General features: G+C 41.6%; 1 protein-coding gene across 3 annotated transcripts in view; it reads right to left on the bottom strand.

Moving 5' to 3' along the window:
* LOC142194776 (complement receptor type 1-like) overlaps window positions 1-14698 on the bottom strand; it is a 114184-nt gene that overhangs the window by 19195 nt on the left and 80291 nt on the right. For all 3 annotated transcript variants that reach the window (XM_075264121.1, XM_075264122.1, XM_075264123.1), the window contains one exon: window positions 2476-2655. In XM_075264121.1, coding sequence (XP_075120222.1) covers window positions 2476-2655 — 180 coding nt within the window. The remainder of the gene's footprint in view (window positions 1-2475; window positions 2656-14698) is intronic.

Genomic DNA, 14698 nt, shown 5'->3' with positions numbered 1-14698 from the left:
TGGTCAACATGGGAAAGACAAAGGAGCATTCCAAGGCCATCAGAGACAAGATCGTGGAGGGTCACAAGGCTGGCAAGGGGTACAAAACCCTTTCCAAGGAGTTGGGCCTACCTGTCTCCACTGTTGGGAGCATCATCCGGAAGTGGAAGGCTTATGGAACTACTGTTAGCCTTCCACGGCCTGGAAAGCCTTTGAAAGTTTCCTCCCGTGCCAAGGCCAGGCTTGTCCGAAGAGTCAAGGCTAACCCAAGGACAACAAGGAAGGAGCTCCGGGAAGATCTCATGGCAGTGGGGACATTGGTTTCAGTCAATACCATAAGTAACGTACTCCACCGCAATGGTCTCCGTTCCAGACGAGCCCGTAAGGTACCTTTACTTTCAAAGCGTCATGTCAAGGCTCGTCTACAGTTTGCTCATGATCACTTGGAGGACTCTGAGACAGACTGGTTCAAGGTTCTCTGCTCTGATGAGACCAAGATCGAAATCTTTGGTGCCAACCACATGTGACGTTTGGAGACTGGATGGCACTGCATACGACCCCAAGAATACCATCCCTACAGTCAAGCATGGTGGTGGCAGCATCATGCTGTGGGGCTGCTTCTCAGCCAAGGGGCCTGGCCATCTGGTCCGCATCCATGGGAAGATGGATAGCACAGCCTACCTGGAGATTTTGGCCAAGAACCTCCGCTCCTCCATCAAGGATCTTAAGATGGGTCGTCATTTCATCTTCCAACAAGACAACGACCCAAAGCACACAGCCAAGAAAACCAAGGCCTGGTTCAAGAGGGAAAAAATCAAGGTGTTGCAGTGGCCTAGTCAGTCTCCTGACCTTAACCCAATTGAAAACTTGTGGAAGGAGCTCAAGATTTAAGTCCACATGATACACCCAAAGAACCTAGATAACTTGGAGAAGATCTGCATGGAGGAGTGGGCCAAGATAACTCCAGAGACCTGTGCCGGCCTGATCAGGTCTTATAAAAGACGATTATTAGCTGTAATTGCAAACAAGGGTTATTCCACAAAATATTAAACCTAGGGGTTGAATAATAATTGACCCACACTTTTATGTTTAAAATTTATTAAAATTTAACTGAGCAACATAACTTTTTGGTTTGTAAGATTTATGCATCTGTTAATAAATCCTGCTCTTGTTTGAAGTTTGAAGGCTCTAACTTATTTGCATCTTATCAAACCTGCTAAATCTGCAGGGGGTTGAATACTACTTGTAGGCACTGTAAATGCATTTTTGGACAATATATACAAATTCATCAACCTAACAGAGTGTCTGACTATTAAATCCTTTACTAAACAAACTATTCAGTGTTTCTTTAATATTATTGCAATCCTTCAATTTAGTAATGCTGTCAACAATACATAATCAAATCTTGTATTAAAGAAAAATTAGATGTTTTATTTACTGCTTCAATAAGTCTTCATTGAGCATACATATTTTTACATAATATAGCTGATGTGTGATGAAGAACAGAAATATGATATCCAAAAAAGACAACAATGCAGATTGGTTCAGAATACCTTCCTTTAACTGCTTTTTACTACCCGGACCCAAAGCGCACTTTTTTGGGTTGGCAGTTAATCCCGCTGCCCGGAGAGAATCTAGTACAGCCTGTGCCTTTGGCAAGTGACTTTCCCAATCCATTCTAAAGATGACAAATATTATCATGGTAGACTGAAGCGTATATACAATGGGGGCTAAGGACTCTTTCCATCAACCTCTGAAAACCAAATAACATTGCCACATATTGGAAGAGACTGTCTGGGATGACAAATGCAGTTTTTTCTCTAGCCTTCTCAACCAAAGGGTACTGGCAGGTACCGCTCACTAAGTTGAGGGTAGAGCAATACCTGGCACGTCCTAACCTCTCAATTAACTCATTGGCTCTGAGCATTGGGTAGGCATCAAACTTTGATACTTCATTCAATTTAAGGAGGTCATTACAGAACTTGATGGGTATCATCAGGCCTAGGAATCAGAATAATGAGATTCGACCAGTCACTCCCAGATTCAATCACCCCAAGTTCTAATATATGGTTTTTGAAATCATAGCATGCAGGATTTTTTTCTGCAATGGGTGAGTGGGATTAGCCAGTAACTTTGAAGGTACCGTAAGGGTGCCTTCACACACGTGTAAAATGTAGTTAGCCATGGAGTTCAATGGCTGTTTTTTTTAACGCGTGTCTTAACGGGCGTCTTTTTGCGTGCGCAAAAAAACATGCGTTAAAAAAAAAAAGCCATTGAACTCAATGGCTAACTACATTTTACATGTGTATTTTTACACGTGTAAAATGGACAAAAAGCACAGAGTGTAACTCCGTGTGAAGGCACCCTAATACACAGTGTTTTCGCGGTAGCGTTTCCGCCCCGGTGAAAGCAACGCTTAATTGCAACATGGGGCCCCAGACTTAGAGACAAGGATAGGATTTGATCAAGTTCTGTGATGTCAGAAAAGCAGTTTACCTTTGCACTCTGGTATTTTGTTCTTCCACATCCCATTTTCGTGGCAGGTAACTGAAGATTCGCCCACAAGTTGATATTGTTCATGACATCCATACGTTACAGTATTATTAAAAAGGTATATTTCCATTTCTGGCTCACTCCACCCGTCGTTTATATCTCTAGGGCTTGTACATGTTTCAACTAAAATATATAAAAAAATGGATAAAAAGTAAACATATTTTATGACACTTTTATTGCTTAGAAAATAGATCTCAGGTTCAATATAGTCTCTGCCTAATTTTAGATATGCATGAAGGGGGCATTAACTATTTATAAGTAAAATTTAATCCTAGGCCACTATGTCTGCCAATTTTGCCAACCACTTAAAATATATCTGGAACTTTTGCAGATTATATATATGTTCTCAAAGACAGGTTTTGTCAAGATGTTTTGACCAAAAGAAGCTCTTTTTAATGGTACTTAGATTCTAATAAAAATCTAATCTAACTACCGTATATACTTGAGTATAAGCCGACCCGAATATAAGCCGAGGCCCTTAATTTTACCACAAAAAACTGGGAAAACGTATTGACTCGAGTATAAGCCGAGGGGGGGAAATGCAGCAGCTACTGGAAAATTTTAAAAATTAAAATGGTCAGAGTTTTTGGGTGCAGGAGGTGCTGGGAAAGGGGAGGGGGTGTTTTGTTGTCTGTCTTTCTGCCCCTTCCCTGAGCTTGAGGACTGTTTTTTTTTTTTTTTTTTTTTTTTTCCCCCACTTGGAATTCAGCCTGGCTGAATATAGGGTATCTGCAGTGCTCCTATTAACCCCAACCCGATGGAACAGGAGCACTGCAGATAACCTATATTCAGTAGACCGGGTACTTTCAGACACAGGGATACCTAATGTGTATGTGTGTGACAGTAATTTTTAATTTTATTTTTTTTTAAAGCTTCTTTTTTTTCTTCACTATTTTATGGGAGATTCTATACATTACTATTGCGGCTGGTCATAGACCCCCCCCCTCCCAAATAATTTTTTTTTTGGCTTGACTCGAGTATAAGCCAAGGGGGGCTTTTTCAGCACAAAAACTGTGCTAAAAAATTCGGCTTAGACTCGAGTATATACAGTATTAATATTTATATTAATAAGAATTACTCAAAATAAGAACATAGAAAATAGTTATTAAGGGGAAAAAACTACTTTAAAAAATCTATTGCACCTTATGGTGCTCAAGGCATGTAAGCAGAATCTCCACTTCATTATGTTGTAATTCCCATTTTCATTATTATGCTAATGAAGCAAGAGTGAATGGGGGTTGTTTACTGCGGCTGAGCATCACTCCTACATAATGCACTAGCTCACACTACTTCCCATCTATAATGGTGTCGCAAAGCTTCCCCACCTGCTTCTGAATTTCCAAGTTTCCTGAAATGTGAAGCTTGCTGTATTGTGCATGTGCACCTCTTATGGAAGAAAAGCCCTTTCCCCTTGCAACTTTAAGAGCCAGCCCGCAAACCTGAGATCGTTCCACAGGCAATTTCTGTCAGTCTGTATATATAAAAATCTGCATCATCAGCCACATCTTGTTTGAGCAATATCAGTGCACCTGCCTCCTCCTCTTGATCATGCTTGATACATGTTACTAAATCCTTGTCCTATATCTAAACACAGTGAACTGCTCACTGATATCTCTCTGGCTCTTGGCCAGATGCCATCTACACCAGGAGCAATTAGGAAGCGACCTGGTGGTCTCCCCGCAGTGAAGTCCATCTCCCTGTATGGAGGCTAAAGGGTGAATATCAGGGAGGCTATTTACACACCACCCTTAGGGACCCTAGTTGATTAGGAATTGGAAAAAATTTCCTGGTGGGGAATCTTGTTTCCAGTCCAATTTTTCACCTCAGAATTTGACCAGTTTACCCCCTTGGTTTGCAGGTCCAACTCTCCTCACGTTGACCTATATCCCTCAACCTGTCTCATCCACCTCATAAAGAGAAACTTTAGAGAAGTTTTCAAGTCTTCTCCTGAAGTTCTATTTGCTTCTATGGGTTCTGGAGAGTAGTCTGTGGATGAGGACATCTTTGACTTCTAGGAGGAGGATGGGGTGGACATTGGTTCTGGTGAGTTTGAATCTAATGACATCCCTTACTCTAAGAAATTGATTTGGAGTGATTCTGATTCTTTGGATCTAAGTCAGAAGGGCACGCTGGACCCACCATAATACTATCTCTCCCTGCAGACACAGGCATCAGGGTACCTGCACTATACACTGTGCAGTTCCTGCTCCTCCATGCTGCCATATATCTCCATCTGCTCCTAGTAAAAACTATATGTTAAACTGACATATCTGAAAACTTGCAGCATAAATTGGCAGCTTGTAAACCTTTACGGTTTTTTTTTGGTTAGAATGTAGTTGAAATTTGTTTAACCCCTTCCCACCTCAGGCATTTTTTGTTTTTGATTCCCTCCCCCTTTCCTCCTTCCAAACCCCTTAATATTTGCAAGACAAGTTTTTCTTCATGATGCTACCATTAATTATACTGTACAACATACTGGGAGGCTGGAAAAAAATTCAAAATGGGGTAGATTTGAAGAAAAAGTGCATTTGAGTGACTTTCTTATGGGCTTCGTTTTTAGGGCGTTCACTCTGCAGCCAAAATAACATATCACTTGTATTCTATGATTTGGTATGATTCCGAAGATGCCAAATTTATATGGTTTTATTTATATTCTAACCCCTTAAAATCCAAAACTGTGCAAAAATTTTTTTTTTAAAAGTCGCTATATTCTGATACCCATAACTTTTTTTTTTATACATCTGTATATGGGGATGCATAGGGCGTCTCTTTTTGCAGGACCAGGTGTACATTTTAGTTACACCATTTTGGGGAATTGCTAATGCTTTGATCACTTTTTATTCAAATTTTTATCAGAGGAAATACTGTGAAAAAATGGCGGTTTCATACTTTTGATTTTTTTTACCGCTACGGCGTTTACTGTATGGAAATAAATATTCTTATGGATTTGTAGACTGGGAGTTTTCGGACAGAGGGACACCTAATGTGTAGGTGTTTCACAGTATTTAAGTGCTTTTATATATGTTAATAGGAAAGGAGGTGATTTGACCTTTAAATTTTTTTTTTTTTTTTTTAGTTGCACCTATTAGTCCCCCTGCAAAAAAAAACTGCAGTTCTATTGACGGTTACATAGAGTAGCTCAAAATATTAAAACATTGTTTTTTTTTGCCCTGTAAATAAAAAGCCTTTCTATATCTCTCGCTACACAAAAATGATATCAGAATACGATGTCCCAGGAAAATAATTTGGCTATGTTGACAGAAATATGAATTTTTGAAGGGAATATGGAAAGCTGGAGGATTGTATCTTCTTTATTAACTTAAAGGGGCATTCCCATCTCAAGGATCCAAGATTATGTAAATTCATGAGTTTTCCTAAATATATGTACGAATAGATGGAAAAATAGGAAGGGCACTCACCCTCTGAGGATCTTCTTCTAAAAAATGTCCTTTATTAGGGTAACCGAGTACAATTTAAAAAAAACACACAACCTTCTGGGAGGGAAAAGACAGCATGTATGGCGACAAGAAAAGGCAACAGCTGTTTCGCACTTCTCTGAGCGCTTTTTCAAGCCTCCAATGGGTTCTTTTTGGATGCTGAGCACCCCTGAGACTTCTAAAACTACTCATTTCTCCGTGGACTTGGGTACTAATTATAATCATATAAATTCATAAATATGCAAATAGAATCAGCAGTGCCATCCTAACCCTTTCTACCACATATTTCCTAAATATATTGCTGCTTCTTTTACCCACTATGTTAGATTACTCCTCCAATTATTTACACTCGTTTCCTTGGTGTCCATCCTGTCCTGTGATAACAGGTCGGAGGCAGGGTTGACGTTAGGAGGAGGGTGGGTAAACTGAGCAGTTGCCAAGGGCCCCCATCCTCAAAGGAGCCCCAGAGATCAGAAGCATCAAGCTTGTACCCTGATGACTTGAATCCTAGGAGCTCCACAGGGGTATTGGCCTGCTGTCCATGCCGATACAGTGTAATACTGTGATGGAGCAGGGAGCTGAAAAGTACCTGCTCTGCCACAGAAGACCTATGCATGGGACATCGCGACGCAGGTGGTGTGATAACATTATTGCATCATGCCACCTGTGCCACTACTACTGGAGAAACTTTGGCTGCTCCAGTAATCGTGAGAGTGCAGAAAGGTGAGTAAAAGATTTATTATTTTCTGATAAGGGAAAGGGATCTAAAAAGTCTGCAAACTATTATTTATAGGGAGGAACTATTAAATATAAGGGGGGCTATTGTAAGGGTGAGGTATTTTTAAGGTGTAACTGTTATATATGAGGGGGAAACTTATATATAAGAGGGCTACTATATATAAGGGGAAACTTATATATAAGGGGGTTATTATAAGAGATGACCTATTATATATAAGGGAGCCTTTTGTGTATAATTGTTCCCCCTCATATTAGTCCCCTTATATATTATAGTTCCTCACTTATAACAGAACCATTATAAATAATAGTTCCCTTTACAATAGCCCCCATTAAAAGTGGTGAACTATTACAAAGGAGGACGGGTTCACACCAGCGCCCGATCTCCCTTTTGAGGTTTCCGTCTTCTGCTATCAGGAAACGGAAACCCGGCATTCAGTGTCCACTGGTAAGTGGTGCTCTCTGCGGCAAAACCATTTTTTTTTTTTTTTTTTAAGCGTACACAAAGTCCTGCATGTCCGACTTTGTGTCTGGTTAAAAAAACGGTTTTGTTGCAGAGAGCAGAAGACACTCACGGGTGCTCACGGTCGGACACTTTTGAAACCCATTCAAATGAATGGGTTTGAAAGCTGCCTGCCTGTTTCCGTCTCCTGTCCAGTTCCTCGGGCGGGAAACGGAAACCTGCAAAACGGAGATAGGGTGGGTTCACACCAGCGCCCGAAGTGAAGCTATTATAAATAAGGGGAAACTATTATTTATAAGGGGACTATTATAAGAGATGACATACTGTATATATAAGGGGGGACTATTTTATACAAGGGGCTATTACAGGAGAGGAACTATTATAGATAAAGGGGCTATTATAAGGTGGAACTATTATATATAAGGTTGATTGTTTATATATAATTAATAACGGGAACTATTTATATTGGAGAACTATTATTTATGAAGGGGGCTATTACTGATAAGGGGGGAACTATTAGTGATATGGGGCACTGTTTATAAGGGATTATTATTATTTATAAGCAGGCGCTATAATAACTGATGAGTGGTTTAAGCCAATAGCTGGTCAGGTAATGGAGGGGGTGTACATCTCACCCAGACTACTCAGGAGGGTGAGATGAGAAAACTCCAGAAGGAATGTTTGTTCTCAGCAGACAACTTTTGTCTGCTGAGAATTTTGGTAAATGCTCAGTATTGGGCTGGATTTTTAGGAATGACAGGTAGGATTGGTAGTGGGACCTGTAATTCCACCCCCCTCCAGTCCACACTTTGGGGGATGTTCCAGCAGCGACTAAGCTGCAGAGAGTCTACTCATCAAGGGAACTTAAGAGGCCAGCTCCAGCAGCAGACTTTGGGCAGTGCTTGGCTGGAGAGCCAACAGAGAGGTCATATTTTTGGAGCTGTGTCCTGAATGATTCTACTGGCTTTTAGATTTCTGTGATTCTAGGTGAGGTAACCTATTCTATGTTTAGTTACAGCCTAGAAGGGCAGGTATTTATTTTTGTATTGTTTCCTTTTGTTGTTGCACTACCTTTTTGAGTGAACATAAAACTCTACCTTTGTTTTGGACTAAAGAAACTGGCCTTTTGTGTCTATGCCACCCCACCTAGCAACCCCAGACCCTGACAGTGGGTACAAAAATCTATTAGGTAGTACAAAGGTAGTTATTGGAATTGTGTGTGTGATCATAAGGTAGGTGGTTGTTACTGTTTTGGGGGCTTCATTAAAGGGGCTGCCACTGGAAATATGATGGCAAAATAATTAAAAATTATGTTAACAAAACACCCTTATTAAAGGTTCTAGCCCCACCCCGATAACACCATGCAGAAAAAAAATTATAACATTGAGTAAAAATATTTTGAGGCTAAGGGCCCCACGGAACATTCTGCAGCAATAAAGCGCTGCAGGAAAAACTGTGGTGGTAACGCATTGCAGTTCTTCCCGCAGTGCTTTAAATAGAGTTTGCAGAGTTTTCCTCTGCGAGCTTTCTGTGCAATTATACCTATGGCGAAACCGCAGGCATTTCCGTAGGTATAATTGACATGCTGCGATGTCCAAAACCACACCGGTTTTGGAAATCACAGCGTGTCCATGCGGTGGTTCTTATTGTAAAGTGGGCATGGGATTCGTTAGAATCCCATCCACTTTACCCATACTGTAAAAGGCTGCGATTTTTCCCATAGCTTTTCCACCATGGGCAAATTGTAGCGTTTCCGTCCCGTGAGGGCCTGGCCTAAAATTGTTTTTAGTAGCACTTTGTGTTATTAAGTTAAAAAAAAAAATGAAGAGTGAAAACACACACAATTTCCACCCTCTTTTTTTTTTTTATAGTTTCTTGGATATAAAATAAAAACACATGCAAAAATAAAAACAACATAAAATTAAAGCCCTAAGTGTCGCCGAAAAAAAAAACGCAGAAATTAGTTGAACAACCCAAATGATAAAAATGTTACAGCCCTCAAAACCGCACATACAAAAAAACCCAAAAATGTGTCTGGTCCCTGAAGCACAAATTGGCTCGGTACTGAAGTGGTTTAAAAAATTAAAGAGAGTGAATCTCCTGAATGTAATGTGAAAGGATACTAATAATATTGTAATTTCTTTTTTTCCAAAAATACTTTTATGTACATCTGGGGTGTGGCTGTGCTTGCAGGAGCACAAAATCTCATCGTTCATCACTACCAACCCCTAACACTATATTTCCTCAGCTGAAGACACCATCATAGCTCCCTCACTAAAATATTGTGAATTTGCCCAACAGCCAGGGCATGCAAAGTACTACCTATGTTCTCCATTAGAGATGAGCGAACAGTGTTCTATCGAACTCATGTTCGATCGGATATTAGGCTGTTCGGCATGTTCGAATCGAATCGAACACCGCGTGGTAAAGTGCGCCATTACTCGATTCCCCTCCCACCTTCCCTGGCGCCTTTTTTGCTCCAATAACAGCGCAGGGTAGGTGGGACAGGAACTACGACACCGGTGACGTTGAGAAAAGTAGGCAAAACCCATTGGCTGCCGAAAACATGTGACCTCTAATTTAAAAGAACAGCGCCGCCCAGGTTCGCGTCATTCTGAGCTTGCAATTCACCGAGGACGGAGGTTTCCGTCCAGCTAGCTAGGGCTTAGATTCTGGGTAGGCAGGGACAGGCTAGGATAGGAAGGAGAAGACAACCACAACAGCTCTTGTAAGAGCTAAATTCCAGGGAGAAGCTTGTCAGTGTAACGTGGCACTGACGGGCTCAATCGCCGCAACCCAGCTTTCCCAGGATCCTGAATGGAATACACTGTCAGTGTATTCCCGTATACCCGATATATACCCCCGATACCCGTTCCAACGGTGTGCCCCCCCACCTTCACCCCAGAAATACCCTGCAAGTCCCCTAGCAATAGAATTGGGGCTATAGACACCCACTATTTTTGCTACTGCCATATAGTGCCATTGTCTGACTGGGAATTCAAAGAATATATTGGGGTTACGTGCACCCACAATTTTTACTACTGGTATACAGTGCCAGTTTCTGACTGGGAATTCAAAGAATATATTGGGGTTACAAATACCCTCATTTCTTGCTACTGCCATATAGTGCCAGTTTCTGACTGGTAATTCAAAGAATATATTGGGGTTACGTGCACCCACAATTTTTACTACTGGTATACAGTGCCAGTTTCTGACTGGGAATTCAAAGAATATATTGGGGTTACAAATACCCTCATTTCTTGCTACTGCCATATAGTGCCAGTTTCTGACTGGTAATTCAAAGAATATATTGGGGTTACGTGCACCCACAATTTTTACTACTGGTATACAGTGCCATTGTCTGACTGGGAATTCAAAGAATATATTGGGGTTATAAATACCCTCATTTCTTGCTACTGCCATATAGTGCCAGTTTCTGACTGGGAATTCAAAGAATATATGGGGGTTATGTGCACCCACAATTTTTACTACTGGTATACAGTGCCATTGTCTGACTGGGAATTCAAAGAATATATTGGGGTTATAAATACCCTCATTTCTTGCTACTGGTATATAGTGCCATTGTCTGACTGGGAATTCAAAGAATATATTGGGGTTACGTGCACCCACAATTTTTACTACTGGTATACAGTGCCAGTTTCTGACTGGGAATTCAAAGAATATATTGGGGTTACAAATACCCTCATTTCTTGCTACTGCCATATAGTGCCAGTTTCTGACTGGTAATTCAAAGAATATATTGGGGTTACGTGCACCCACAATTTTTACTACTGGTATACAGTGCCAGTTTCTGACTGGGAATTCAAAGAATATATTGGGGTTACAAATACCCTCATTTCTTGCTACTGCCATATAGTGCCAGTTTCTGACTGGTAATTCAAAGAATATATTGGGGTTACGTGCACCCACAATTTTTACTACTGGTATACAGTGCCAGTTTCTGACTGGGAATTCAAAGAATATATTGGGGTTACAAATACCCTCATTTCTTGCTACTGCCATATAGTGCCAGTTTCTGACTGGTAATTCAAAGAATATATTGGGGTTATAAATACCCTCATTTCTTGCTACTGGTATATAGTGCCATTGTCTGACTGGGAATTCAAAGAATATATTGGGGTTACGTGCACCCACAATTTTTACTACTGGTATACAGTGCCAGTTTCTGACTGGGAATTCAAAGAATATATTGGGGTTACAAATACCCTCAGTTCTTGCTACTGCCATATAGTGCCAGTTTCTGACTGGGAATTCAAAGAATATATTGGGGTTACGTGCACCCACAATTTTTACTACTGGTATACAGTGCCATTGTCTGACTGGGAATTCAAAGAATATATTGGGGTTATAAATACCCTCATTTCTTGCTACTGCCATATAGTGCCAGTTTCTGACTGGGAATTCAAAGAATATATTGGGGTTACGTGCACCCACAATTTTTACTACTGGTATACAGTGCCATTGTCTGACTGGGAATTCAAAGAATATATTGGGGTTATAAATACCCTCATTTCTTGCTACTGGTATATAGTGCCATTGTCTGACTGGGAATTCAAAGAATATATTGGGGTTACGTGCACCCACAATTTTTACTACTGGTATACAGTGCCAGTTTCTGACTGGGAATTCAAAGAATATATTGGGGTTACAAATACCCTCATTTCTTGCTACTGCCATATAGTGCCAGTTTCTGACTGGTAATTCAAAGAATATATTGGGGTTACGTGCACCCACAATTTTTACTACTGGTATACAGTGCCATTGTCTGACTGGGAATTCAAAGAATATATTGGGGTTACGTGCACCCACAATTTTTACTACTGGTATACAGTGCCATTGTCTGACTGGTAATTCAAAGAATATATTGGGGTTACGTGCACCCACAATTTTTACTACTGGTATACAGTGCCATTGTCTGACTGGGAATTCAAAGAATATATTGGGGTTATAAATACCCTCATTTCTTGCTACTGCCATATAGTGCCAGTTTCTGACTGGGAATTCAAAGAATATATTGGGGTTACGTGCACCCACAATTTTTACTACTGGTATACAGTGCCATTGTCTGACTGGGAATTCAAAGAATATATTGGGGTTATAAATACCCTCATTTCTTGCTACTGGTATATAGTGCCATTGTCTGACTGGGAATTCAAAGAATATATTGGGGTTACGTGCACCCACAATTTTTACTACTGGTATACAGTGCCAGTTTCTGACTGGGAATTCAAAGAATATATTGGGGTTACAAATACCCTCATTTCTTGCTACTGCCATATAGTGCCAGTTTCTGACTGGTAATTCAAAGAATATATTGGGGTTACGTGCACCCACAATTTTTACTACTGGTATACAGTGCCAGTTTCTGACTGGGAATTCAAAGAATATATTGGGGTTACAAATACCCTCATTTCTTGCTACTGCCATATAGTGCCAGTTTCTGACTGGTAATTCAAAGAATATATTGGGGTTACGTGCACCCACAATTTTTACTACTGGTATACAGTGCCAGTTTCTGACTGGGAATTCAAAGAATATATTGGGGTTACAAATACCCTCATTTCTTGCTACTGCCATATAGTGCCAGTTTCTGACTGGTAATTCAAAGAATATATTGGGGTTACGTGCACCCACAATTTTTACTACTGGTATACAGTGCCATTGTCTGACTGGGAATTCAAAGAATATATTGGGGTTATAAATACCCTCATTTCTTGCTACTGCCATATAGTGCCAATTTCTGACTGGGAATTCAAAGAATATATTGGGGTTACGTGCACCCACAATTTTTACTACTGGTATACAGTGCCATTGTCTGACTGGGAATTCAAAGAATATATTGGGGTTATAAATACCCTCATTTCTTGCTACTGGTATATAGTGCCATTGTCTGACTGGGAATTCAAAGAATATATTGGGGTTACGTGCACCCACAATTTTTACTACTGGTATACAGTGCCAGTTTCTGACTGGGAATTCAAAGAATATATTGGGGTTACAAATACCCTCATTTCTTGCTACTGCCATATAGTGCCAGTTTCTGACTGGTAATTCAAAGAATATATTGGGGTTACGTGCACCCACAATTTTTACTACTGGTATACAGTGCCATTGTCTGACTGGGAATTCAAAGAATATATTGGGGTTATAAATACCCTCATTTCTTGCTACTGCCATATAGTGCCAGTTTCTGACTGGTAATTCAAAGAATATATTGGGGTTATAAATACCCTCATTTCTTGCTACTGGTATATAGTGCCATTGTCTGACTGGGAATTCAAAGAATATATTGGGGTTACGTGCACCCACAATTTTTGCTACTGGTATATAGTGCCAATTTCTAACTGGGAATTCAAAATGCGCAAGGCTCCCGGAAAGGGACGTGGATGAGGCCGTGGGCGAGGTCGGGGGAATGGTTCTGGGGAGCAAGGTAGCAGTGAAGCCACAGGGCGTCCCGTGCCTACTCCTGTGGGGCAGCAAGCATTGCGCCACTCCACAGTGCCAGGGTTGCTTGCCACATTAACTAAACTGCAGGGTACAAACCTTAGTAGGCCCGAGAACCAGGAACAGGTCTTGCAATGGCTGTCAGAGAACGCTTACAGCACATTGTCCAGCAGCCAGTCAGACTCTGCCTCCTCTCCTCCTATTACCCAACAGTCTTGTCCTCCTTCCTCCCAAAATTCCCAAGCTTCACAGAACAATAACCCCAACTGTCCCTGCTCCCCAGAGCTGTTCTCCGCTCCTTTCATTGTCCCTCAACCTGCCTCTCCACGTCACGATTCCACGAACCTAACAGAGGAGCATCTGTGTCCAGATGCTCAAACACTAGAGTCTCCTCCATCTCCGTTCGATTTGGTGGTGGATGACCAGCAACCCACCCTCATCGACGATGATGTGACGCAGTTGCCGTCAGGGCATCCAGTTGACCGGCGCATTGTGCGGGAGGAGGAGATGAGACAGGAGTTGGAAGAGGAAGTGGTGGATGATGAGGACACTGACCCGACCTGGACAGGGGGGATGTCAAGCGGGGAAAGTAGTGTGGATGTTGAGGCAAGTGCAGCACCAAAAAGGGTAGCTAGAGGCAGAGGCAGAGGTCAGCAGCTTAGGCGAAGCCAGGCCACACCCGGAATCTCCCAAGATGTTCCAGTTCGTACCCAGCCCCGAAAAACTCCCACCTCGAGGGCACGTTTCTCGAAGGTGTGGAGTTTTTTCAAGGAATGCGCCGAGGACAGATATAGTGTTGTCTGCACAATTTGCCTCTCGAAATTGATTAGGGGCTCTGAGAAGAGCAACCTGTCCACCACTTCAATGCGCCGTCATTTGGAATCCAAGCACTGGAATCAGTGGCAGGCAGCAACGGCAGGACAAAGGCCGCCTGCCGTTCACGCCACTGCCACTGCCTCTGCCACTGCCACTGCTGACTGTGCTGGCGATGCACTCCAGAGGACGAGCCAGGACACCACTTCATCTGCCTCCGCCACTTTGTTGACTTCTCCCTCATCCTCCCCTG

Source organism: Leptodactylus fuscus, chromosome 2 (genome assembly GCF_031893055.1).
Source record: "Leptodactylus fuscus isolate aLepFus1 chromosome 2, aLepFus1.hap2, whole genome shotgun sequence".
In the NCBI taxonomy this organism is placed as follows: Eukaryota; Metazoa; Chordata; class Amphibia; order Anura; family Leptodactylidae; genus Leptodactylus; species Leptodactylus fuscus.
The sequence above is the reverse complement of the archived record's forward strand: the minus strand, read 5'-3'. Positions and strand labels throughout refer to the sequence as shown.